This window comes from Pogoniulus pusillus, chromosome Z (assembly GCF_015220805.1).
Source record: "Pogoniulus pusillus isolate bPogPus1 chromosome Z, bPogPus1.pri, whole genome shotgun sequence".
Classification (NCBI taxonomy): Eukaryota; Metazoa; Chordata; class Aves; order Piciformes; family Lybiidae; genus Pogoniulus; species Pogoniulus pusillus.
The window spans coordinates 90,180,693-90,207,910 of record NC_087309.1 but is presented as its reverse complement, the minus strand read 5'-3'; the positions used below and the strand labels follow the sequence as shown (position 1 = coordinate 90,207,910).

Sequence of the window (27,218 nt, the reverse complement as noted above, 5' to 3'; positions counted from 1 at the left end):
CCCTCTCCAGCTCATTGTGCATTCCAAACTCCTTCTCAATCATCATGAAGGACACCAGAATTCTAGTGTTGGACTCCCCTAATCCTGAACAAACACAAAAAAACCTGACCACAGAAACTGAGAAATCTGAAGCTTTAAAACGTGTTGGAAAAGCTCCTCAATGAGCATCCATTGAAAGACTTCTCCAACCTGACCTCCTTCAACAAGCTGCACAAAAAGTCCACATCCTTCTGGATCTGCTTGATGGTTTCCTAGAGCTTTGGCTTGAAGAAAGCTGTGGTCTTGAAGGTGACAGGGCTCCAACATGCAAGATTTAGTGGCAGAGACAGGAGAAGAGATCAAACAGCATACTCTGTTTACTTGATAAATCCTTCTTGTCTTCTCAGCTTTGTCCCATGCTCCTCATCGCATCACATGGGCTGATAGTGAGTTTAAATAGACACTTTTTGTTCATTTGTTTGTTTTTTTAACTAATAAATAAATCCTGTCAAAACTGACAGCATTCAGATGAACAGCAAAAAGCTCAGTACAGCTCATTACCCACCAAAAAGAAAAAATAAATTTAAAAAATAAATAAAGAGGGAAAAGAAAGCAAACAAAACGACACTAACAGTGACACCTAAACCCCCGATTTCATGTGAAACTCTTTTACCAGCAATGTCACAGAGCTCTGCATCAGAGGCATTAGCAAGGGCTTCCTCCAGTTCCGGCTCCAGAGTCACACTTTCCAAAACAGGATCCATTGGCTTCTGCTTGGGGATCCAAATTTTTCCTGTGAAAGCAAAATTAGGTCACTCCAAGCAGAGCCACAGCACCAGCTTAACAAGCCCTGCAGATGCATTGCTGTAGGGTGAGGTTTGCACAACAAAAAGGACAGAGGAGCACAAGACTTAGAGAAACATCAGGAGACTTCAAATCCCTTCCTTTTAGACAGCTAACTAGAGCAGGGCAGATTTAGACTGGGCACTAGGAAGAAGTTCTTTATTTCTTTACTCTGAGGATGGTGATATGCCGAAACAGATTGTCCAGAGGAGCTGTGGATGCCTCATAGAATTATCACAGAATCAACCAGGTTGGAAGAGACCTCCAAGATCATGCAGTCCAACCTAGCACCCAGCCCTAGCCAGTCAACTAGACCATGACACTCAGTGCCTCATCCAGGCTTTTCTTGAAGACCTCCAGGGACGATGACTCCACCACCTCCCTGGGCAGCCCATTCCAATGCCAATCACACTCTCTGTGAAGAACTTCCTCCTAACATCCAGCCTATACTTCCCCCAGCACGACTTGAGACTGTGTCCCCTTGTTCTGTTTGCTGGTTGCCTGGGAGAAGAGACCAACCCCCACCTGGCTACAGCCTCCCTTCAGGTAGCTGTAGACAGCAATGAGGTGACCCCTGAGCCTCCTCTTCTCCAGGCTAAACAGCCCCAGCTCCCTCAGCCTCTCCTCATAGGGTTTGTGTTCCAGGCCTTTCACCATGTCTGGAAGTGTTTAAGACCAGGCTGGATGAGCCTTTGAGCAACCTCATCTGGTGGGAGGTGTCCTTGCCCATGTCAGGGAGACTGTAACCAGAGGTCCAATTCAACTCAAGCCATTCTATGATTCTAGATGACATCTCCAGCTGTGGAGCTGGACTCTTCTGCCAGTGCAGAGGGCTTTATCCACAAAAGTTCAGCAGTACCCTTGCATAGGATGTTGATAGTTCCAAAGCACAGCACACAGAAAGCCAAGTGCGAACTGATCCCACAGGACTTTACTTCTCTGAAGGCTATGTTAAAGGGATGGAGATATGTCAGCAGTCACGTGGACCACGAGAGACCAGTGGCCTAAGTCCAGCACTGTTCAGGACTGATCCTGCCACTGAGACAGCTCCTGCTGCTAACTCCACATAGCATGCTGGCAGGGCAGATGGCACATTAGTCAAAAGAAGGTGGAAAGGAGGTGGTGGAGGAGGTCTTGCAGTAGGCAGGAATAGCAGTCACTTGTCTAGTAAGCACACAGGATGAAAGGAGGAGCAGGCTTGGGGCACTTGGCCTCTCTCAGTGTTGCTGCAGTGGATACTAGGGCAGTGGGGAATGAACCAGTGGACATGCCAGATGGAGACCTACATGCTCTGTCCCCTGGGACAGCAAGAGGCCAAGGAGGAGGCCTTATGCCTACAAGCCAGAGGTGCAAAGCGATAGGTGGAGCTGGTAATGCAAAGCTGCCTTCTCATTCACTTGCTTGTGGCCTTTTGCTCATGGAGGTTGCCCACATGGACAAGGCATTCATGCAGCAAGTGACACAGCTCCAAGCCCAGCCCTGAATGCCACAGGCTCCCTGCAATCTGAGTAATTAAGGTTGGAAAAGACCTCTAAGATCATCAAGTCCCAGCACCCCCCCAGCACCACCACAGTCATTAAACCATGTTCTGAAGTGTCATGTCTACACATTTTTTGAACACAGGCAGGGATGATAACTCCACCACCTCCAAAGACTGACCACTCTTTCTCTGAAGAAATGTTTCCCAATATCAAACCTAAACCTCCATTGGAGCAACTTGAGGCCACTTCCTCTCATTCTATCACTTGTTACTTTGGAAAGGAGGTTGAGCCCCAGCTGGATCCAACCTACTTTTGTGAAGTTGTAGAAAGTAAGAAGGTCTCCCCTCAGCCTCCTTTCCTCCAGATGAAACAACCCCAGCTCCCTCAGCAGCTCCTTACCAGCCCTGTTATCCAGGCCCTTTGCCAGCTTTGTTGGCCTTCTCTGGACACACTCCAGCCCCTTGATGTAATTCTTTAAGTGATGGGCCCAAAACTGAACCCAGAATTCTAGATGTGGCCTGATCAGTGCCCAGTACAGGAGCATGATCACTTCCCTGCTCCTGCTGGCCACACTATTGCTGATCCATGTCAGGATGCTATTTGCCTTCTTAACCACCTGAATACACTGCTGGCTCATCTTCAGCTGGCTGTCAACCAGCACCTCCAGGTCCTCTTCTGCTAGGCAGCTTTCCATTCACTCTGCCCTATGTTTGGAGCACTGCAGGGAGTTGTGACATTCCCATCTCATTGCCCAGAATGGCCACTGGGCAGGCCAGGACCCTGTTCTTGTTGGAGCCAGCTGTCCTCCAGAAAGGCATGGGGCAGTGGATGGGGCTCATGGCACTGCATGGCAGCTCCCAGCAGCTCTCACCAGCAAGGAGTAGGTAGATATTTTTGTGGAGGCTGAATGAGTCAGGTCTGAGATTTCACACAACCAGGAACAAAGACAGAGGCCCGTGGTGTTTTAACACCCCATGGCAGGGAGTAGTAGATTGGGCAAACCCAGTTCTGCTGCTGGATGGTAGGAGGAGGAGGGATCCCACAGCATTTTCTAACAGTCCCTTCCCCTGACATAGTCCAGGATCACTGCATAGAGAGAGATTGCAAAGCTCTCAGCCTGGCATGCCAGCCAGGAATATTTTTATCCCTGCTCTGAAACCAGAGTCAGTAGCACTTTAGGGAGAAACAAAGATCCTGCTACTTAAAGATGTGCAGAAACAGAAGGGGCTGAATTTAGCCTCAAGGAAGAAGCAACTGTGCTGCAGGCTCTCCCCCTACCCTGGTAAGAAATGGAGACTACTATGAGCAGTCTCTGGCAAAATGGCCCATCTCCTGTCTGTGCGCTGCTGCCCTGACCAAGAGGGCAAGAATCTGCCTCCTGGGACACAGCTGCTCACACAAAAATAGGCAGAGTATCATGTGTGCACCACACACCCTCTGCAGCTCAATGTCCAGAGAGGGCTGGGCCCCTCTGCTCTGGCTTGGTAAGGAGACCCAGAACCATGGTCCCACCAGACAACATGGCTCAACAAACTGTACAGGCCATCAGGTGAGTTCCTCAGGGAATAGTGAATCTAAATCTACCATCACACAGTAATTCCTTTTTGATATCTCAACTTCAAAACTGCGCTTTAACAAACACAGTTAGAACTTCTGCATTTTAGTTTTAGAAAGCTTCACATTCCAGCCATGCTGTACTCAAATGGAACATCAAATGGTGCATGCAAACACAGCATTCCAAACCAAACTACAGCCTCTATGAGCACACCAACTCCTGCCCTGCCCAGCAGCACAGCCAGGGAGAGTTGGCCCATGGCAGAGCAGTAAATCACCCTTCAAACTGCAGACATGGTGATTTATTTCCAGCTCTGCAACAACTGCATGTAATTTACTATCTCTGGCTCATAGCCAGTGTAGCAGTGTCTTCACTCAACAGCATGTTACAAGTGAAAATATGTTTAATGTGTTTGAAGCCACATAACATTGAAACATGAGTAGCTCAGACCAGACTATGAAGACTCAAGATGCTCCGCATACCTCCATCTCCTGCGTGTCACTGGCTGCCTCTTGGGCTAGCCAGGAAAGTAACCAGGGCTGGGCTAGGCTGTGTTGGAAATTGCTAAATCACTCTTCCTGAAAACGCTCAAAATTACCCTTTTCATAGAATAATTCGAGTTGGAAGATCATTTAGTTCCAATCCCCTGCCATGGGCAGGGACAGCTTCCACGAGATCAAATTGCTCAAGGTCCTGTCCAACCTGGGCTTGAGCACCTCCAGGTAGGGGGTATCCATGACCTCCCTGGGCAACCTGTTCCAGTGTCTCACCACTCTCGCTGCAAAGAATTTCCTCCTAATCTCCAATCTAAATCTGCCCTCCTCGAGCTTCAATCCATTCCCTCTCATCCTATCACTACAAGTCTTTGTAAAAAGTTCCTTTCCAGCTCTCCTGTAGGTCCCTGCAGGTATTGGAAGGCTGCTATAAGTTCTCTTTGGAGCCTTCTCTTCTCCAGGCTGAACAACCCCAACTCTCTCAGCCTGCTCCCATTGAGGATGTTCTCCAGCTCTCTGATCATCTTTGTGGCCCTCCTCTGAACCTGCTCCAGCAGTTCCACGCCCTTTATTTATTGGAGTGCCAGAACTGGATGGAATATTCCAGGTGGGGTCTCACCAGAGCAGAGCAGATGTGCAGAATCACCTCCCTCTTCTTGCTGGTCACATTTAATTTACTTCTTTCAGGAATGTTTTTCGGGGTTTTTTTAGCAAAAAATACCCCTCAACTTTTATCAATGGGACAGATTTAACAGACACTCACATCCTCACATTTTCACAAAATCACACAATTGTCAGGGCTGGAAGGGACCTCAAGGATCATCCAACTCTAACCCCCTTGCCATGGGCAGTGGCATCTCGCACTACATGAGGCTGCTCAGAGCTCCATCCAGCCTGGCCTTACAAACTGTTCCAGAGTCTCACCCCCTGCATGGCAAAGAACATTTTCATGCACTTTATTTTATTTTGTTTTATTTTTGACATAGGGCAATCGGTAGTGGAAATAGCATACAGCCAGGACTTCTGCCGCAGAGTGACCATGATACAGAGGGAGACACAATAGCAGGGAAAAAAGCTGCTGAGAACTTCCTGGAACCCAGAAGCAAGAATATAATCTACATCATGGGATCATGTCCCATGTCAGATGATATCTGGAGTGCTAATGGGAGCAGGAAAGTTCTTTGGATAATAGGACATGTCCTGAAGAACAGTAAAAGGCCTCAAAAGGAGAATCAGGGCATAGCCCTTGCTTGTAGGCTCTAGGAAAACACAGAGCAGGAGCACAGCAGCCATCATGCAGTGCAGGAAGACAGAAACATGCAAACGAGAAATGAGGCTGGGGCTGTCAAGAGGTGTTGAAGATGAGACAGGAACTGTCTGAGGGGAGCTGTGCAGTTTCTCCATGCCAACGTGAAGTTCAGAGTGCAGGGTGGAGCATGAATGACAGCAGTAGAAGACACAGAAAACACTGACAAGCTCACAGGAGGCCAGGGCAGAAGAGAAAAGACAGGAAATACAATGTCTTCACCAGAACTTGACATAGCTGCAGTGGGATGGTGATATAAAGGGGCATTTGCAGTAGTACAGCCTCTGTCCGTCATGTAACATCTCAAGTGGTAACCAGATCAGCAAGCTTGTGGACCTCTTGGGCACAGCCTGGTTTATTAGCCAGTCTTGGCTGAGGCCAGGGAGCAGATTGAGCAGACCTGTCATCGCAATGGTGTTGAAAGGAACTCATGCTTAGCACCATGGGTCAGACACCAACCTTTCCACTTTGTACATGCTGTTCCTTCATCCCAACGTGCTTGGCATGCACAAAGGATAACCATACCTCTCTTTTCACCAGTGAAAGGAACCAAGTCTTCTCTGTCTTTAACATCCTTTGCCTGCTTTTCTAGGTGAGCCATGAGTTCCTCTCTCTTGAATGGACCAGTTGGTGGCTTTTGGGTCTGATCCCGCTGCCTGAGGCCAGCTGGCAGCAATGCATTCTAGGCACAGAGAGGAGAAATAGGAGTTATCTCTGCAGGCCACAACAGCCACCCATCAAATGCTGTCCTCTCTCCTCTTTCCTTGATTCTCTGTCCTTTCTCCACATTGCTGGACATTCTGCTTCTCCTTGTGACAAAGGTGATCACCGAACTCGCTGAACCCCACATCATCTAAGACACAGGATATGCGTTTCCCCCTCCAGTTTCAAATGCTGGCTCCACTACAAGGTCTCCATGATGTCAAGTGGATGTCTCTCTGTAACAGCAATGCCAGCCCTTTCTGTGAGGCCTCCTACCCATCACCCTCTGCTCCTCCTAGCCTCTTCCCACACCTTCACCCTTTCTGCAGCCTCTTCACAACAGTCACAGCACCAGAACCAAACTGCTAAACTCAGCCCATCTTCTCCCCAGATGTGTCTGTCCGAGTGCCCACAAGGCCCACATGATCCAACAAGAATCAATTCAGGGAAATCAGAGAATATCAGACAAGCAGGGGTTGGAAAGGACCTCTGGGGATCTTCTAGACCAGCTTCTCTGCTAAAGTAGGATCACCTAGATCAGGCTGCACAAGAACATGTTCTTCTGGGTTTTGAAAGTTTCCAGAGAAGGAGACTCCACAACCTCTCTGGGCAGCCTGCTCCAGTGCTCCATCACCCTCAAAGCAAAGAAGTTTTTCCTTAAGCTGAAGTGAAAATTTCTGTGTTCTGATATGTACCAGGTGCCCCTTGTCTTATCACTGCTCACCACTGAGAAGAGCCCAGCTCCAAATCCTGTGTTCTTTCACAGAGCAGACCAGAGAGCTGCAGTGGTCTCTTCTGCCTTCCACGATCCACCACAAAACTACAGGCAAACTCTGGCAGAGAAGGTCACACTATTACAGAACAAGACCCCTAAGAACCTCAGTACCTCAAACTGCCTCCTTGTTCTTCAGTCCCTTCAGCCACCATGGCAAGTGGTTTTGTGCCTGACACATACGGCACGTAAGCACCTGCTTATATTTAAATATAGAACAGCCTTAATGCAATAAGACTATTGCCAGATTTGGCACTAAGCATCTTCTTTAAAGCTTTGTTGGATGGAAGTCAACATTTACTTTTTAAGGCAGCTAAGGTGATTTTCAACAACATGCTGATGTTTATTTTTTTCTTACCCATGCCCACTTAACGAAGTAATTTATGATCATTTAAATTTAAATTCATTATCATTTAAAGTCCTGCACTCAGGCTACACCTGTTCTGAAGATGTTCACCTTTATTTCACCTTCCTGCATCTTTCACAGGATGCTCCCCTGCTCTGTGTCTTCTGAGGCAGGTATGAGCAGCCCATCAGCCCACATGCCCAGTCCCAGGAGCTATTCTGCCATCTCTTCATTGTTTTCCTGTGTTGCAATCTACACTGTCTATCATTTCCCCCTCCCCGCCCCCCCCTCGAAAAACTAGCTTCATGCTGCAGGAGCAATTTCTCACTTAGCAGTGCCCAGACTCATCAGCTAAGGTTTCCATAATCCAGAGGCCTGCCAGTTGGCTCTGCACATCCCCTGCTAGAGCCACGGAATAATGTTGCCTCCAGGAACTTTTCATTGCTTGTCACCAGGAGATCCAGTATGTGTATATGCACAACTCCAGATGATGTTGTGGGTTGCTAATCACAGAATGTCAGGGGCTAGAAGGGACCTTGAAAGATAATCCAGTCCAAAACGCCTGCAGGGCATGATCACCTGTACCAGATCACACAGGAATGCGTCCAGGCAGGTTTTTAATATCTCCAGAGAGTGAGGCTCCACAACCTCCCTGGGCAGCCTGTTCCAGTGTTCTATAATGCACACAGTGAAAAAAATCCTCCTCTAAGAAGCAATTCTCCTATTTTGCAAAAGTCTGGGATTTGGATTTTCTGCCAACACAGAGGAAAATACAGATCCTAGGAAAAAAAAAATAAACATCACACAAACACCCAAAACTTCTCTTCAAGTTGACCTGATCAGAAGCAGTTCCCACACCAGCACTGGCTTAACACTGGTGCTGCAAATCCTAGTGCTCATCACACCAGGGTACACACTTCAGGGCATAGGCAGAGGAATATCACGGGAACAAAATCATGGAATCACAGAATGCACTGGGTTGGAAGGAACCTCTAGAGATCATCTAGTCAAGCCTTCTGCAGTAAGCAGAAACATCCCCAACTAGATTAGGTCCCTCAAGTAGCTCATGCTTCCAATGGCAAAACTTCTCCTGCTCATTTGTGGGCAGTCTCTTCCATCCTTCCATCCTCACACTGAATGCAAGCTTTGCAAAGGGTCCTCCTTAAGTACAGCTCACTAATGCATCCCTTTCCCCCATGACTACAGAGATTCTTGTGTAAAAACAACTCACATCCGGATCCAGCTCTTCCAGCTCATTCTCTAACTTGGTGAGCTCCTCCTCTGTCAGAGCTGCAAGGATCTCCTCTTCATCCAGGTCTCGGTATTTTTCCAGTTCTTTCCTGTAAGACATCTTAGAGGAGTCTGGTGAATCTCACTCTTATGTCAAACCAGGACCTGAAATGAAAACAAGAGGTCTCAACACTGGACATGTGAGAAATGACACTGCAGCCAGGCTGCTGAGGATATGTTGAGTACCACAGAGTTGCAGGAGATATATGCTTAAAGCATGGTTGACTTCAAAGCCAGGACAGATTGCTCAGGATCCCAAGGTCCATATCCTACATACAAGCAAAGCTCACAAAGGTGGAACAACTTCAGCAGCACATTGCCATGTCATGGACTTCCAGGGCAGCACTGAGGCAGGACTTTGCAGAGAAGTCTGGCTAGAGCTTTCTTCAAGCAATGCTGTATGTTAATGAAGTGCCTTATGCATTTATTTCCTTGGAGGACAGTAAATCACACATCATAAAGTCTGCAGCACTCATGCCCTTACAAGCCCCCAGGGAACACCTCCCCACACATGGCACTCCTAGTAATGTCGTCACCAGGTGGAAAAACAGATTTGTAGCATCACAGAGAGGTCTGAGCCCTGAAAACCTCCACAAAGCACTGCACTCCTTTCCGTACTCTAAAGCCACAAGGAGATCAGGAAGTATTATCCACTGGCCTTCAGGAGGCTGCCAGGAGGCTGTTTGGTGACCCACCTTCCTGAGGCAACACGTGTTTGCACTGCTGCAAGCTAAGCAGCTGACCTGCACATCTAAACCAGCCCTTCAAGAAGTGGGAGCAGCACACCATGTGACCTATCTGGATAATCCCTGCTGACCCAGGGGTTTGTCCCATGTCTCCTAATATAAAATGCCACACACCATCACACACACGTAACTGGACCTCTGCCAGGTCTCTTATTAAGAGACTGTAGTAAGACCTTCTATAAGGTCATCTTGTGCAAGACATGGAGGTAGGTTAAACTACACTCACTACAAGACACAAGAGGTTACCCAACTCTCATATTTCGGGGCTTTTTTTGTTGGAAGTTTCCTTCTGTTATGTGTTTTTACATTTTTGGGCTCAACTTTCATGGAGGACATTGAGCTCCAGATAATGCCAAGCAACTTCTCCTGCAGTTTGGAAAGCAACCAACCAACCAACCAAACAAACAAAACCAAAAAGTTTGCTCTTCTCTCAAGTGGCATCTATGCTACAATAACAGCAAGGCCTGCATGTTACTTCAAGGAGAGAAATATTTTTTTCAGTTTCTATAAATGGCTTTTTCTCAGCTTCTGCAGCATCAGAGCCCCACCCCAGGTCACATCTCCCCAGCTTTTCTCATCCTCCCAGGGCAGATCCTGCTCTTATGATGGCTCTCTGTTAGCACAGAAGTCCTTTTATACCTCCTACAATTGCAGCTGCTGCTCTAGATAGGAACATTATCTTTAGCTTGGTCACAAAAGGGCACATGAACACAGCCATGGCTGGATAGCAAGCCCTTAAATTTAGAGCTGTCATCTGGTCAGATGTTTGGTTTCCCACTAGAGTGATAGCAATTCCTGCATCACTCACATTCCTGACACTCGACACTTCAGAGGTGGAGCACCAGGAGTTGGTCCCTCCATGATGGGAGGAGGAACAGCCACCCAGGCTCCCACAGCCAAGACCTGAGAGGTTGAAAGCTAGCTTTGTGTGACGCTGGTTTGCTCCGTGCAGCAACAGCAGCCTGTAGGCACCAGGGCTGAGCATGTGCTTGGTCATTCTTCTGCAGCACTTAGTGCAAAGGACCTTGTGATGCAAGGCCAATGTGCTTCAGCTGTGCAACCAGGCACCAGTTAGGTGAGGAGCTGCGTTCAGCAGCTTAGCCCCAGCAAGGCTGTGCTTCAAGTCAGCATAGAGAAAAGCAGAACCTTTACCACTATTACTCACAAACACATGCTTCTTGTTACAGCAGTTGTTACTCCTCTGACATGGCAGGTCCTAGAAGGGCAGCCTGGACCTGGATCTGGAGATGTGCTACACCACTGCAACCTTAGATGCACAAACCACGACTGCTCTGTATTTCACATTAAATGTTCAGTTTTGACTACTGTCGTTGTAGAATCACAGAATCGTAGAATTACTTCAGTTGAAGAAGACATCTAAGACCATCAGATCCAACAGTCAACCCACCACCACCACGGCCATTAAACCATGTCCTGAAGTGTCATGTCTCCACATTTCTTGACATCTCCAGGGATGGTGACTCCACCACCTCCTTGGGCAACCTGTTCCAATCCCTGACCACTCTTGTAGCAAAGAAAATTTTCCTAATATCCAGCCCAAACCTCCTTTGGAACAACTTGAGACCATCTCCTCTCATCCTATCACTTGATTCTAGAGAGAAGATACCAACTCCCACCTGCCATATATGGATGGAGCTGGAGCTAAGAGCAGGCAGGAAGGCATCAGATAACCCATCCAAGGCTGCTAAATTCCCTGAAGTGCCTTAAAATTCCCACACGTGCCATGCACATGGAAATCTCCATCACGGCTACATGAGGACAACTACTCCCAGAGACAACCATAGGCTCTTCCCAGCAACCAGGGAGCTTGGCTTGAGCAGCAGCTTGGCTGAAACCAAAGCACAGCCTCTGCAGGACTGACCTTGTCATGTCCTGCTGGAAGGACAGAGATTGTCAGCACTAAGAAGTGAGAGGCAGGACAGACATCGGGTGTCAGCCCGCACGGGCAGTGCTGCTGGGCAACGCTTCAGGTTTCAAAGCTCCTTACAGAGATATGAAGCTGAGGCTGCATATATCAAAGGCCCTGAGGGTTGAGGACAGGTGCAGAGCTTGCTGAAACACAGCTGAAATCCCCACAGCGAGAGCCTGGTTTGCAAAGTCCTCCAAGCAGAGCTGCATGGAAGGGACAGTGTGCTCACAACCTCACTGGTGGAGCCGGATTGTGCCGATGATTTATGCATCTCCCATGGAGAGCACGCTGGGGTCACTGACTGCATCCATGACGATGGGACAGTTTGTACTGATGCCCTGCTCACCCAACATGCTGTGTGGGTCCTCCAGCACAGCCTCCAGGACCAGTACACTCACTAGTTCTCCCTTATCTCTGTGTTCTGGGGCTCTCCTACCCTATCTTGCTAATATGTGCCAGAAGAAAAAGCAAATAGCCCAGCCTATAAATGGGCAAGAGGACTCTCTACTGCAGATAAAATCTGCCTAAGTGTATTTGTTTTCACTTATACAATGCACTGAGGTGCTCACCACCACAAACACTTTCTCTTTGACCTCTACAAAGGTTCAAGGAGGGGTTTAACATAGGTCCTCTCATATCTTCACTCCACAAAACCAACGAAATCCTCCAGCACAATGGCAAGACTGTGTCTAGATTTTAAATCCACATACTTATGGATGTTCAGGGAAGAGTTAAGCCTCATTCATCACAAAGCTGCTCCACCAAGTCTATTCTCAATGTCTTCCTAAGACATCAGCTTTGATTTCTTGCTATTTTCCATTACATTTCCCCATACATTTTTCATTCCATCCATGAAGGAAGCATCACAACAATATATATACTTAATGGACAGAAGGTGCACAGGACTGACACTGTTAGGTGGAGATATTAGGTCTAAAGTAGTCATCAGGCACTTGAGGAGACAGCCCATTGCATTTGTTAAGTCTGAAGAGTACACAAGTTAGTGTGCATCAAGACCAATAAAATATTTCAAGGAGAAAAATGAGATTGGATGAGACATGAATGTACACCAGAAGTCATCTACATGGAACACTGTTTTTATCACGAGTACAGGAAAACAACCACCCCAAAAAGAGACAAAATTTGTGATTATGAAAGGGTGGAACCCTTTCCAAAGGGTCCAAATGCACTGAGCATGCAAATGGATGTTGTACAGAAGTGAATGCAAAAAGCATTCTGTACAACACTAGAAATACTCCTTTGACTGCTCAGCACCAGTACCTCCCTCCTGCAGTGCTGCGCATCAAAACCCAAGAGCAACACCAACATCAGCACAGGAAACCAGTGGAGACATGGGAAGGTCCACATAGGACTGCTGTGTCCTGTGGAGATCAAGCATAGGGACATAGTTATGATCTTCAGGTGGGTGAGCAGAGAGGGCAAGAGCAGGACAGCAATAGCCAGACTGCAACAGGCTGCTTGGGGAGGCTGCAGAGCACCACAGATATCATCAAGATGTTGGATCTGAGTAATCATTCCCCAGTGCTCTGACAACCCCAAGAAGAACAAATAAGAAAGCAGGACTGAGTAAAGCAACACAAACAGCAGCCAGCAAGAGATATACCGCGAAAACGCAAATGTGACATAGTGAAAGAAGAAAGGCTGATTTCCTCTGGGGGCTGTGCAGCACAGAGTTACCTCCTGGAGCTAGGCAGTCCAGCCTCTAACAGCAAAACCTCCCACGTCCATGCCAACAGAAGAAGTTAGGGAAAGTCTTTTTCTTTTCAAACATGCATGGGGAGAAAGAGGAATCAATTCACAGAATCCCAGCATGGTAAGGATTGGAAGGAGGTTCAACTCCACCGCTAAAACAGAGACACCCACAGCAGGTGGCCCAGGATCACAATGTCCAGGTGGGTTTGGGGCCTCTATCAGAAGGAGGCTCCACAACCTCTCCAGGGCTCCAGCACTCTCACAAAGAATTTTTTACTCCTGTTCAGATGGGTTCCAGTTTGTATCTATTGACCTATAATCTCTCACTGGGCACCACTGAAAAGAGTCTGACTCCATCCTCTTGCCCCCTAGCCTTTAGCTGTTGATCAGCATTGACAAGATCCCCTCTGGGGCTGCTCTTCTTCGAGCTAAACAGCCCCAGGGTCTTCAGCATCATTGTAGCCCTCACCAGAACCTCTCCAGTACTTGTCCCTCTTGAACTGGGGAGCCCACAGCAGGACTCAGGACTCCAGAGGTGATGTAACCAGGACCTCCCTTGACCTGATGGCCATGCTCTTCTTAGTGCAACGCAGGACACCACTGACCACAAGGGCACATTGCTAGCTCATGGTGAACTGGTACCCCAGCACTCCCAAGTCTTTCTCTGTGGAGCTGCTTTCCAGCAGGCCACCTCCCCAGCTGCCCTTGGTGCAGGGGGCTATTCCTCCTATGGTGCAGGACCTTACACTTGCTCTTGTTGACTTTCATGATTTTTTTCATGACAGCACACTGACTTCAGCATTTCATGACACCTGGTTGTCACTTCCATGGCCTCAGGCATGGCAGCTGGGATAGTTTGGTGCATCTGGAGACACCAGCCACACTGAGTCACAGCAAAAGGTAGAGGAAGGGAAGGATCTCTCTGTACTCTGACCCTGATGAGAGCTGTGGTTGAATGAACATCCAGATAACCCTCACATCTACTGGGAAACTTCCACGCTTTGAAGTAAGAAAGCTAACCAAGGTCTTGATTTCTGAGGCAAGGAGGTGGCCAACAGGCCTCACCAGCAGAAATAATGATTATTCATGGGAAAAACTACCAAATCTGAAGGCAAAATCTAGAGCAAAAGCTGGCTTATGAACAGCACCATAGGCACCACTCCATGTTGGACAGCCTGGCCTGACAACAGTTCATATTTGGCTCACATAGGGTTTAGACTGATGAGATACTTTCATAGCTTGAGCACAAACCTCAAAGTTCAGAGATATTATTTGGACAGTGTAAAAAGGGCAAACCAATGTCAGCCAGCACCACTGGCATTACCACAGTGTCTTTTTTCTGTCCTTGGACTTCCAGGGCAACTTGAAAGACCAAAGATGAGGGTGGTTTTTGCAGAAACACTACGTACCGCAAGTGGCCAGCTGCTGCAAACTCAAGGGAAGCTCCTTCTGCCACACACTTAGACCTCAGTGAATCACTCAGCTGTGAATCCAAGGTACATGATGTGCAGATGAAAGGACCGTGTGCTCCAGCTTGTCTGGAGCTCTCTGGAGCTTCTCCAGTCTTCTCTTGAGACTTTCAAAAAACACCTGTACTCAATTCTAGGCAATCTGATCTAGGTGATCCTGCTTTAGCAGGGTTGGACTAGGTGATCTCCAAAAGCTCACTCTAATTCCTATCAGGCTGTACCTCTGTTTCCTAAATGAAGACTGTATTTTGATGTGCCCTCTTAGTCTTCTGATAGACCTTAAAGCCATGAGCTAACTCTAAAAAAACCTCACATAGAACTCAAACCCTCATTGCTTGCCAAGTTGCAAGTGTGTGCAAAAGGCCCATCAGCATAGGTGGAAGGAGCCTAGATGTCTCCTTCTGCTGACAGTCAAGGAATGAAGGAGAGAGCTGGGGCAGGGAGCTCCAGTGGAAGGTGGAGTCACTACCAGTGGTAGATCTGGGGCAGATGCAATGGGGATTGTAGGCAGTAGGATATAGGGAGGAGTGAGGATGTACCAAAAACTGACTTTGCTAGTTTTGACTCTTACAGGACAACCTGTGAATCCTGGGCATGTATCTTAGCATGCTCAGGTGCTGGTGTGCAAGAGCCTGACTCCACTTGTTCTGTTGCTGACTCAAGTCACTGAGCACCACCACATCACCAGTACTCAGGATTTTCAAGAAGAGAACAACAAATTATGGTCAAATACAGTAATGACAGAGGAGAAGATGCACATCAGCTCCTTCTGAGAGCACAGCTGAAACCTTGAGTCTGTGCCAGTTTTGCAACACCCAGCAGGAAATCAGAGCAGAACACAGAAGGAGCTGGACCCACCCCCAGTGTCATCACAGACAAAGTCTTGACTGCTGGGTGCTTCCCATCACCTTAGTCATGACAAAAGTAACTGCAGGTGTGCAGCAATGGTCTTCTCAAAGTGCACAGGTACAAATGTCACACATGCAGCCAGCAGTTCCTTCTCTGGCACGCACAAGCAAGAGCTCAGCAGTGGCCTTGCAGGTGACCACGCGCCCCACACCTGTGGTACAGGCATTCAGAAGTGTGCCTATTTCAGATGAACATACTTTGGTCTTGCCCAGAGTCAGGTCTTTGGCTTGGAGAAAGAAAAGGAAGGCGAATATTTAAAGTCAGTCATTTTAAGGTGGGTATTCCTCTTTGCTTAGCACCCCAGAGGCTGCGGTTGGGTGCCTCACCCAGTTCCATGCTCCCCAGTAGAAGACAGGTCTTGACAAGCTGAAGAGACTCAAGTTCAGAGACTCTGGGATGGGCAGGAGGCTGGGACACAGATGTGAGGAGAAACAGGGGATACTGGACTTCTTAATCCTAAAGAAGAGAAGGCTGCAGTGAGATTTGATTGCAGCCAGTCTTCTGCTAACTAAAAAGTGTGGATTTCTGGAGAACCAAGAACCAGGCTGTCCTTAGAGGTGCACAGGGTGGCAATGAAAATATCATTGCTGTAAGAGTGGTGTAGCCCTAGGACAGAGACAAGAGACATAGTAGGATCTCCATCCTTAGATAATTGATGGTCAACTTGGCTAGGTCCTGGGCAACCTGATCTGGCTCTGGGGCTAGGCCTAGTCAGAGGAGAACACTGGACTAGAAACTTCCAGAAGATCCCTCCCATCTACACCTGCTGTGACTTGGTTTCAGAGGAATGCATAGCTCTGTCCATCTGCCCAGTTTCCTTCTCTAAACACTAGGAGATTATGCAGGGTGTGAATGAGGCTCCACACTGATTCCCCACGTTTCACAGGAGCTTGTTTACTGCAGTCCATTTATCCAGCTGTGGCAAAGTCCTCTTTGCTGTGATTCAAGTTTGAAGTCTTATTCTAGTTGCGGTCTCCTCAAACAAACTGTTAAACCACCATGAACTCAGACATGGTTGAAGGTGGCATTCTGGCTAAACCCCTTGCTTCTGCAGTATGAATGCCTCCAGAAGACCATCACGGTACGTTGCTTTGCAGCTTTCTCCTCCTGAAGAGCCCTTATGCAGCTTGTAGAGTAGTCAAGCATCATCTTGAGTGATTCACAATTAAATAGAGCATACAAAGTAGTTGATGTCTCCAGTCCTTGCTCAGGGAGCAGTGCTCATCACAGGTATCTTCACCATTTAGCTTTTCTACAGCAGACTTGAGCAATGTCAGCACATTCATGCCCTGGATGAGAAGAGTGGACAAAGACAGGGGATGCACCAGACAGCGAGAAGCTCTGTCATGTCAGAGCAGAAAGCAGAGGTCAATACCCATCTGTATCACTCTAGACATGCCAGCCATCAACTACCAAGATGGAGGAGCCCCTCTCAGCTTCCCTGCAAGAGACTCATGTCTAATGTAATCCAACTGGCAATGTGCTGTCCCTTCAGGAAACTGATATTCCTCCAAGGAAGATCTAGATTTCCTTCAGTTTGCTAAAATCCTTTCAAGCAGCAGCTGTTAACCTAAGACACATTTAAAGTTGCATCTGAAAATAAACTTCTGGAAGGAGATATTTTTGATCTTTCAAAGCACACTGTGTCTCCTTCTTGTCTAAATGACATGCTGGCCATGCAAAACACCTGATGCTGTCTGCAGTTACGGACACCATCCAGAGCCCTACAGCAATGAAGTTCAATATGCTGTAGACAACACTTACTGATGACGATGCTCCAGTCCCATGGGGATCCTCATGCTGGAGCTGACATTCCCATCCTTTCATTTGACAGTTCCACAGTGAACAGCTTGTAGTTTGAGGTCATGCACACACTGTTGAAAGCTTCCTGTGCTCATCCAAAGTGACCTTTACCTTCCTCCTCTGGTGCTGAAGGGGATTTTATGCTGATTGCACTCTCCCAGATCTTTGGTGCCCAGAGGTACAGCCCACCCAGCTCCTAACTCAACATTCAGAAACTGCCTGCTTCTCCTGGCCCTCTTCTTCTTTGCACTCCTGCAGCCTGAAAGCCACACAACTCAACACTGCCTTTTACCAAGCCTTCTTATCAGGGCCACCCAGGAAATAGCAAGGATGTTTGGTGGCCAGGCAACACATAGCGGGGGCAAACTCTGCCAAAGCCCAAAAGCAGACCATTCCAGATGTACCTCCCCTTTGCATATTTTTCAGGCACACACTTGTAAACAAAGTTATGTGTCTTCCTGCATTTACAGAGAGGTTGTCTCATACACCTGGCATGTCCTTGATTGCTTAATTACTCATCCCTATGAAAAGCGCATGGGCACACTTGCGTCATTAGTGCCACAGTACATTCAGTTCCCGCTCTGCAACTTGAGCCCTTCCACTTGGAAATTTTCACAGTCAATCCAATCCCCCCTGAAAAGGGGTCCTGGGTTTCTTGCCTGAGCTTCTGTCAGTCCTCATATGGGCTCCTGTTTCTCTGACATGCTCTAGATGCAGGGAACAGCTGAACATGATGACTGCCATGTGAGCACAGGAGCAGAAACGTTTGCAGTGAGCAGTGCCTCAGATCCTTCAACAGGTGATATCCTGTAAAACAGAGGCCCTGCCAGATGCCCAGAGCAAGACACACCTGTACCTGCATGTTCTTGATCCCAACCCACTGCTAGTGCAGTTGAAGCAGAGGAAGTGAAAGCGAAATGCTCTATCAAGCTGCATCTGGCAAACCCTAGATTAGAGATGTGGATGATTAATGAACACCAGAGTAAAATGAGTTTTCCAGCAGCAATAAGCATGCAGTGTGAATCAGACCTTCAACTGAGTGGGATCCTCACACAATCCACCAAGGCCTGAAGAAAGAGAGATAGCACCTCCACTAGGGAGAGGCAATGAACTGTGTTCCAACACAATGCTGGAACAGGGCAGAGCTCTGGAGAAGCACTGCTGTAGCCTTGTTTCCATCTTCTCCTGGGGCATCTGATACTGGCTACTGACAGCCAAGTATGCTGAGCTGGACAGATACTGATATGACCCAGAATAGCCTCTGATGTGGATAGATCTGATACACCACGAACAAGCACAATGAACACCCTCCCAGGAGGGTGATGCAAGTCCAGGCTACCAGAGATGTGGGGTCTCCATCTCGTGGGGTTTCTAGACATAAAGCATATGAAGTCACAACCTCTCTGTTTCAGGAGAGATCTAATAGAAGGTGGAGATGGACTAGAGTACTGAGAAGCCATCAGTTCTAGGTCCTGTGACAAAAAAAGATGTGGCTGTTGAGCAGCACAGAGACATGGAACATAATTTTTACCTCCTCCTTCATCCAAGAGTCTGAACTTTACAAATCCTGGCCTGGAATAAAGAAGTGATGACAGGAGTCTCTCCTAGCTCATGATTTACTAATGGCTGTTAATTATAGAGGGAAAGAATCAGAAAGCATATCTCAGCCTGTTACCCATGTGCTATCCTGGGCTTCCACAAAAACTCCACCTGCCTGGAGAAGAGCCACCAAAAAACTCCAAAGCAATTCACCTGCAAACATGACACTCAGTAGCACCTTGCTCTAGCAGATGGAGTTACACATTCAGATGCTTCTCACAAAAAGACCATTCAGCATTTCTTCAGATGACATATCAGACTTGTCCTTTGGGGGAGTCAAAGTAAAACATGGGCAAAGGAGATCAGTAGTGAGACCGACCCAGCTGTCTCCACACCTCTGTGACTTTCCTCAATACACCAAGCAGGAAGGAAGGCAGCGGATTATGCAAAACCCCATATTATCTGGAGAAAAGCAGTAAGCAGAACACCACCGCTGAGAAAATGTGTGGAGAAAGCATGAGTCAGGTTGCAGAACAAAGCAGTGATGGAGAGGGAGAAGAAAAAAACAAACCAAATAAACCCTGACCAGAGCAAAGCAGAAACCTTGAAGAGACAGCTGTGAGAACACCCCATAGAGTACTTGCTGGAGTACCCAAATGCATGTAGATGAGGGCAACAGGTACAGAGGCTGTCCAAGGAGACAACTGTGCAGACTCTTCTACACCACCGCAAAAGGCATTTGGCTCTGGGCACTATGGTGCCAGTAAAGCACCACTGGAATTACTGTTGCAGCCCAGCAACCTCCTTCCAAGGAGAAAAATGGCTTCAGGCTCACCTAAATTAAGGCTTGCATGCTCAAAAGCTTGCCCACTGTTTGCTCCATCAGCTGAAAGTGCCACCTCTCATCACATATCTTGTCTCTTTGATGAGAAATGAGGAATTCCTTCTGTGCTGCTGCCTGAGCTAGCAGGTCACACAGGAGGAAGGGATTTGATGGGCATTTAAAAATAACCTCAGCCGCATGGCCCAGGACCTTCCCTGGCTCAAGGCCAAAAGGCCAAGGAAAGGTGTAAAGCAACTAGAGAGAGGATCCCTGCCTGAGAGTATGACAGCTACTCTAGAACAGGGGGCAGTGGGCAAAAAGCTCTGCCCAACAAACTGTTCTGGGATCATTTTAAAAGCAGAAGCAGACAGATGAGCACAGCAGGGGGGCAAATGAGTGAGGGGCAGAAACTGCGTCCAGCTTGAGGGAAGGAAAGTTATCTTTGAGATAGGCAGTTCCTCTAGAGCCAGGCAGTGACTAATTCAAGCCAGAAATATATGGCCATGGAAAAGACTCTTGCCTCCCTTCCCCCCGGGTAATTTGTGTTTTTCCCTTCGCAAGCAACGGAGCTCTTTCGTGATCCACCCCCCACAGAACATTTCGTAGCAGAACTCCCAGGATCACCAACGCAACAGCAACAAAAAAAGAACTATCAGATCCCTTTTCTACCGGCAGGGCCTCTTCCCACCCAGCACCGCCCAGGTCTCCCGCTTTCCCTGCCTTTGCCTGCGGTGCGGGGCGCAGCCCGAGAGCCCCGAAGGTAGAGACTGGCCCTGCGTGTTCGGGAATGCAGGCAGGGATGGCTGGATGCAGGGACGCAGGCAGGACACCCCAGCGCCCAAGCCGGTCTCCCCAGCTCTCTGATGGGCGCAAGTTGCTCGGGGGCGGCCGCTATTTATGTCGAGACGGTGCCACCCGGTGCCAGCCAAATATTTTGGCCAGATAAGGGCTGTGCCGCGCAGTGCCGTGCCGTGCCGTGTCGCGCCCGCCACCCCACCGCCCGCTTACCGCACCCGTGAGCCAAGCCGTGCCGAGCCGAGCCGAGCCAAGCCCGGGCGGCGCGTCCTGCCCGCGCCGGCTCCGCCGCTACGGGGGGCGGAGGGTCCGGTCTCAGCCCCAGCCCTGGTCCCACTCCCAGCCTCGCCGTCACTCAGCGTGGCCACAGCGCCATGGCTCCTCCCGGCTTGGAACAGCTTGTGCCCAGGTCCCGCGTTTGGGCAGTCCTTGCCCGGAGCTACGCAAACTGGTACCCACCAGGGTGAGAGAGATGCGGAGGGTGGCAGGGGGCTGAGTACGCTTCCAAACCGTTTTTTTTCCTGCTTTCAGTTCATGCTGACTCTGGAGCCTGCCTTTCGTCCTGTGGCAACTTCTTCCGAGCACCGAGACAGCTCGCCACGGAAAACCCAGCGAGACGTGCTCACCTCGGGTCGTGACACAGCCCACCGCCGGGCTGCAGCCGAATTAAGCCCTTCCCCTGGGAGGAGTGGTGTAGGCCAGGGAGAGGGGGCACAGGGCGGGTTTCAAGGTTCAGCCAGACCCAGCCATGGCCACCTTGGCCTCCTGGGTGTAGATGGCTCCACTGCCAGCACTGCTGGAAGCTGCAGCTGCCAAGTGTGGGTGCTTCATGAAATCTGCTTCCCCACAAGTGCCATCTGTGCCCATGCACCTACCAAATTCCTGTCTTATTTTACTGTCAGTTTGCCCTACACGTTTAGGTGACAGCCACCTTCTAGAGAGCTCTAAGGCTGCCACCAGCCCAGAAAGCTGTCTTCCAACCTCATGGTGTCAATGGCTCTCATAACATTGCTGCCAAATCTCTTTTCCCCTGCCTCATCTGTGAGTCACCACAAAGCCCCACAGATCTGCCCTCTAAGATTACTTTTTGAATATATATCCCACCAAGTATCAGCTTTTATCTCTACAGGCTCTACTAACAGTCACAGGCCATGAGTGCACAGGGTCCTGGATTTGTCAGAAGAGGGAAGACCACCTGAACACCTCTTCAGCTTCCCAGACCCAGCTGCTGGGTGGAGTGGAAAGAGCATTTGGAGGCAACCCAGCTCACCCACTGATTGGCTCAAATGCCTGCATTTCTTTAGGCTGGAGCAGCCCAACGGGCATCAGATTGGACAACCCAAGATGCCAGCATCTGTACTCTATGCTCACCAACTCACAAGGGTGTGCAAACTGCAAGTAGCTCACAAATGGATTCACCAGCACCACCAAGCTTCCTGACAATCCCACACTGGCTTTTCACTTTGAGGTACAGGAGATAAATTTTATCCCACCTGGCTGCTGTCAGATCCAGCTTTGTGTGCACCAGAAATTTGTCCAAGATGAATGCTACAGCCCCCCCTAGAATGCACTTGGCCTGTCTTCATCAAGCAACTCTGAGAACAAAGGATGAGCATGGTAAAAACACAAAAAGGTTTTGCAACAAAAGCCTCCCCAAATGGCCAAAGAGTTGTCCAGAGATGGAAACGTCGGAGACAGGAAATAACTTGGGGGATGGAAAAGAGGGTTCACACATTTTTCTGTCAAAAGAGTTCCTCAAAATGACTTGGAGTGAACACACTTGGAGATGAGCTGAACTTTTTGTAAGCTTAACACAATACAGCTGAGGTGGAATAAACAGAAAAGTGGTGGTTTGAGAGTGTCTATTGTTCACAGCTTTAGAAAGTAGGAGATCTGCTTTGGTGTTTTTAATTAATTATCTGGTTTCTCTGGGTAATAAGTATTAATTTTCCAGCTTATAAAATTCACAGTGATACATAAAGCATGTTTAACAATGCTGCATTTCTCTCTTTTATATCTGGAAAGTTCTCTTGAGCGGGATCCCATTCTTCCATCTCAATATCCCAAGATAGGATAAGCTGGGCAAGGCATCCTGCCTGGTTTTGCCATTTACCATGAAATCAGAATTCCACTGGATTTCCAGGCATTCCCCCCTCTTTAGAAATATCACCTAACCTAAACTTATCCTGCTTCAATTCAAGGCCCTTGTGTGTTCCATTTAACCTACATTTAAAATCATATTCTTTACTGGTGAGAACTTTTGAGTGCTCTCCTCCTTAGCCTTCTCCTCTCCAGACTAACTCAAAATCCTTCTGTTTAAGGCAGGTTTCCTAGACTTCCCTTGTTTTTGCTTTTGCCTGGATTCTCTTAATTAATCCACATATTTCTTGTAGGTAAGTGTGCAGACAAACATGTAGCATTTTTGTGGAGGCCGTAAGAATGGAAAGATGACCTGAAACAGTAATCCCACCATCTGCTTGATCCCCAGTGAGGTGTCCTGCATTCATGGAAGCAGAGAAACTACTCATACAAACCTCAGACAGAGACTGTTGGAAGACTGAAGCTAAAACCCAAGTACCATTCATTGTGAATTAACAAAGTACACTGAGTAGGCAGATCTCACATCTCTTAGGGACAGCAAACTAATTACAGGAACTACTTCATGGATCAGGAACTTGTCCAAACTCAAAGTGTTCAATATTGTGCACCAGCCAACACCTTCTGCATGTTTTCTGCAATGCCAGAGAACAAAATGAGTCCTACTCAAACAGCACCATATGATCAGTCAACCAGTCAGTAAATGCATCACAGTACCTTACAGGCTGGTCAGTGGGGTAAAAAAGTGACATTAAAAGGAGATGTAAAAATGCAGTTCTGCAGCTGACATCACAGGCAGCATAAGGCGGCAGTAAGGAGCTAAGTAACTGAAGACTACCTGTAGCATAATGGGCTACTAATAATGGAGCTACTTAGGACTGAGTTGGTACTGTGTAGGAGGTATGAATCATTGGCTCACAGAATTATTTCAGTTGGAAAAGACCTTTAAGATCATCAAATCCAGCCATTAACCTAACTCTATCATGTCTGGTGCTAAACCACATCCTTCACTGCCACATCTCTGTGTCTTCTAAATGCCTTAATGGATGGGGATTCAACCACCTCCTCAGGGACCCTGTTTCAGGGTTTGAGATCCTTTTCAGTGCAGAAGTTTCTTCTGCTGCACAACCTAAACATCTTCTGGCACAACTTGAGACCATTTCCCCTTGGAAAGATTTGATAGCTAATTACAGCAGAAAAAAACTAAAACATTCCTGCTGCTGGTATTCACAGTGTAAAGCTTTAGTGTGGTGTTTAACAATCTGTGGCAAGGAAACTCAAATCTAGGCAGCAGACTATAAAATATAATCATGTCTACATCTCCTCTAAATAATTCTAAGGCCAAAAATAAAGTAGGCCAAAAATAGTGCGTTCAATACAGTGTTTAAGCACCAATCCACATGGTTACAGGACATTGCTTGCTCCTGTTTCCAGGGAGGAGCAGTTCTTGAATGTGTCTCGGAACCAGACATGAAAAAGAGCCATCAGAAGAAAGGGAAAGAAATGCCTCAAATTTAGCAACAGGTCCAGGAAGTGGGGTGAAGTATTTGGAAAAGAGGTATCCCTGCTGAAGGATAACAGGCAGATGGCCAAGCATATGAGGTGCAAACCCTCCTGTGAAAGTGAAATTCTACAAATGTAGTCTCTCAGACTAAGTCCTTTCAATTATTCCATTCTTAAAATGTTAAGGAAAGGCAGAAAAACTCAACAATAGTGCATATCTGACACTAAATTCAGGAATATTGAGGGCTGCTTCCATGTTTCCTAAGGAATAAAAAAGCTGAAAAAGAGAAGTACCCAGTAACAGCTCAGAGTAACAGCTATGAGATAAAAATTCATCCTCCCGATGGTGAGAAGCCTGGAACACAGCCCTATGAGGAGAGGCTGAGGGAGCTGGGGTTGTTTAGCCTGGAGAAGAGAAGGCTCAGGGGTCACCTCATTGCTGTCTACAACTACCTGAAGGGAGGCTGTAGCCAGGTGAGGGTCTGTCTCTTCTCCCAGGCAATCAGTAATAGAACAAGGGGACACAGTCTCAAGTTGTGCTGGGGTAGGTCTAGGCTGGATGTTAGGAGGAAGTTCTTCCCAGAGAGAGTGGTTTGCCATTGGAATGGGCTGCCCAGGGAGGTGGTGGAGGCACTGTCCCTGAAGGTCTTCAAGACTGGTCCCTGACTCCATCCACCACTTCAGGAGTCCAGCTGTCCTGGAGACAACCTGTCCCACTAGTGAAGATTGAGGCAAAGAAGGTGTTAAGCACCTCTGCCTTTTCCTCATCCTTTGTCACTATGTTCCCCTCTCTATCTAACAAGGACTGGAGGTTGTTCTTGGCCCTTCTCTTGCCATTTATATATTTAAAGAAACACTTTTTATTTTCCTTGGCAGCCGTGGCCAGCCTGAGCTCCAAGTGGGCTTTTGCCTCTCTAATTTTTCCTCTACAAGACCTAGCAACTTCCTTGAACTTCTCCTGGGACACCTCCCCTCTCTTCCAAAGGTGATACACTCTCTTTTTAATCTTTAATTCCTTCAGCAGCTCCCTGCCCATCCAACCTGGCTGCCTTCCTCGTCGGCTCATCTTCCGGCTCAGTGGCACTGCCTGCTCCTGTGCCTTCAGGAGTTCTTTCTTGAAGTAGGTCCAACCTTCCTGGACCCCTTTTTTTCTAAGGGCTATTTCCCAAGGAACTTTCTGAATTAGTTGCTTAAATAGGCTGAAGTCTCCAGTGTGGAGGTTCTGTTGATGCCCCGCCTGATTTCTCCATGTATTGAAAACTCTATAATTGCATGGTCACTGGACCCCAGGCAGCCTCCAACCACCACATCCCCTACCAGCCCCTCTCAATTTGTGAGCAGCAGGTCAAGCAGGGCTGCCCCCCGGTAGGCTCACGTAACAGCTGGGATAACCAGACTTAGTGCCATAGTCTGGTTTATTGGACAGGGCTGGCCGATAGACTGGACTGGATGATCTTGGAGGACTCTTCCAACCTGGCTAATTCTATGATTCTAAAAAAGAAAAAGGAAAAGATCACAAGAGCAAACCCCAACACTATTTTACTGATAAATAACTTTTTAATTTTTCAACCCAATGCGCTAGCATTACAATAGTTGAACAAAGTGCAAACCTTAGAAAGCCAACTGAAGTCAACTGAACTCAAACTAGTTAAACTCTTTCCACAGAACACAAATTTTTCAGTATTATCACCATTGTCTCCAAGGCCATGTAGTAGTGTGGTTATATTTATCTCCAAAGCTTGTTACTCATTTTATTGCTAAGGAATCTGAGCTGCTACGTTTCATAAGTGGCGATTAATCATCCTTTGAAAATTCCACAAGACTCTGAGACACGAAATCATGAATCCATATATCTGTTTCTGGAAGAGATGTGTCCACAAGAAAAGTGACTATTTTTCGATCCCAGGAGTTACTGCTTTCATTAATTGCCACTATCTGTGCCACCAAAGGCTTCTTCTCTACGAGATTCCGAAACACTATTGATGCTTCTTCTGACCACTGCTGGTTTTTCACTCCTAGGACAAAATGCAAAGCAAAACAGGAAGTCATTTATAGACCACCGCAACCTGAATGATTAAGTTTGTGTAGAAGCAGGGCACAGTGGGGAGGGGGTAAAACTAATACTTGGGAAAACAGCTACTGAATGCAGCTTAACTCTAGAAATGAAACAAGCTCATTCATCTTCCACACAAGCCTAATTATTACAAACACTAGGATACTTGATTTTTCTTGAAGTCTAAAGATATGGACAAGTTTGCAAAGTGAAAGGCAAATGCACTGACTCACTGAGCAACTCAAAGTGTATCAGCTGCCATGCATGATCAAGCATATTAGGAAACACAACAAAAAGGAAACTGAAGATCCTTTCAAAACAAGCTATTTCTTTGTTTTCTGTCTGAAGGTGCTGAAATTATTTGCCCTCTTGGCCTTGCTTTAGATAAACTTAATTCTTTATCTCAAAGCAGCATCAGCTACTAAAACACTTGCTAAACCTGCAAGTCCCAAACTAGTACTGCAGGGAGCAGAAAGAAGAAATGCTTAAATGCTTCACATCTGCTGCTGTTTTTTTGGAAAGCAGCAAGCCACAAAGCCAAGTCTGTTCAGGGATGTGATACTAGGACTCAGTTTTTTTAATGTGGCTGCAGTCTATCAAGAAAGAAGTGTCTCCTTGCAGATTTGGAATTCAGTCTCCTCAGATCTAGACACAAGGGGCTCAAACATCATGCATGAATACCCAAACAATGACTTATGGATAAAATAAGCAAAGCAGCAAAGTGACATCACTTTGCTTTTACTCTTAGCAGCAGCTTGCTGTTGATAGAACAGGACAACACAGAAACACAGCTCCTTCTCGGTTACAATATAAATGAGATGTCAACAGTCCATCAACACTTAAGAAAGGGTAATTAATGCTACAAAATGCTAGTAGGGAAACAAATACGATTTTACAAGGAAATAGATCAGTGATTGAGAGACAACAGGCACAAAAAAACCCAAACAAAATCAAACAAACCCAAGAGAGAAAAAAAGTGGAAGAATAGCAAGACGATAGTTACCGGTCTTCTGGGCTCAGCTGGCCTGCTTTGACAATATGAAGCAGCTCAGAGGCCAACTTAACTATCT

The 27,218-nt window shown here is 47.4% G+C and overlaps 2 protein-coding genes across 4 annotated transcripts in view; both read right to left on the bottom strand.

The window, feature by feature from the left end:
- The window catches only part of TMOD1 (tropomodulin 1), a 36,632-nt gene extending 15,487 nt beyond the window's left edge, over positions 1 to 21,145 (bottom strand). Inside the window, exons 1-4 of one of the 3 annotated variants that reach the window (XM_064140606.1) lie at positions 20,955 to 21,145; positions 8,710 to 8,873; positions 6,184 to 6,340; positions 653 to 772 (exon numbers count right to left, since the gene is read on the bottom strand). In XM_064140606.1, coding sequence (XP_063996676.1) covers positions 653 to 772; positions 6,184 to 6,340; positions 8,710 to 8,829 — 397 coding nt within the window. In that variant the 5' untranslated portion in view covers positions 8,830 to 8,873; positions 20,955 to 21,145. Of the gene's footprint in view, positions 1 to 652; positions 773 to 6,183; positions 6,341 to 8,709; positions 8,874 to 20,708; positions 20,890 to 20,954 lie in introns of those variants that run through there. The other 2 variants (XM_064140605.1, XM_064140607.1) reach the window with 2 other exon arrangements.
- Positions 21,146 to 25,632: 4,487 nt separating this feature from the next.
- TDRD7 (tudor domain containing 7) overlaps positions 25,633 to 27,218 on the bottom strand; it is a 55,191-nt gene continuing 53,605 nt past the window's right edge. Inside the window, exon 17 of the mRNA XM_064140009.1 lies at positions 25,633 to 26,110. Within this exon, the coding sequence (XP_063996079.1) occupies positions 25,890 to 26,110 (221 nt within the window). The 3' untranslated portion in view covers positions 25,633 to 25,889. The remainder of the gene's footprint in view (positions 26,111 to 27,218) is intronic.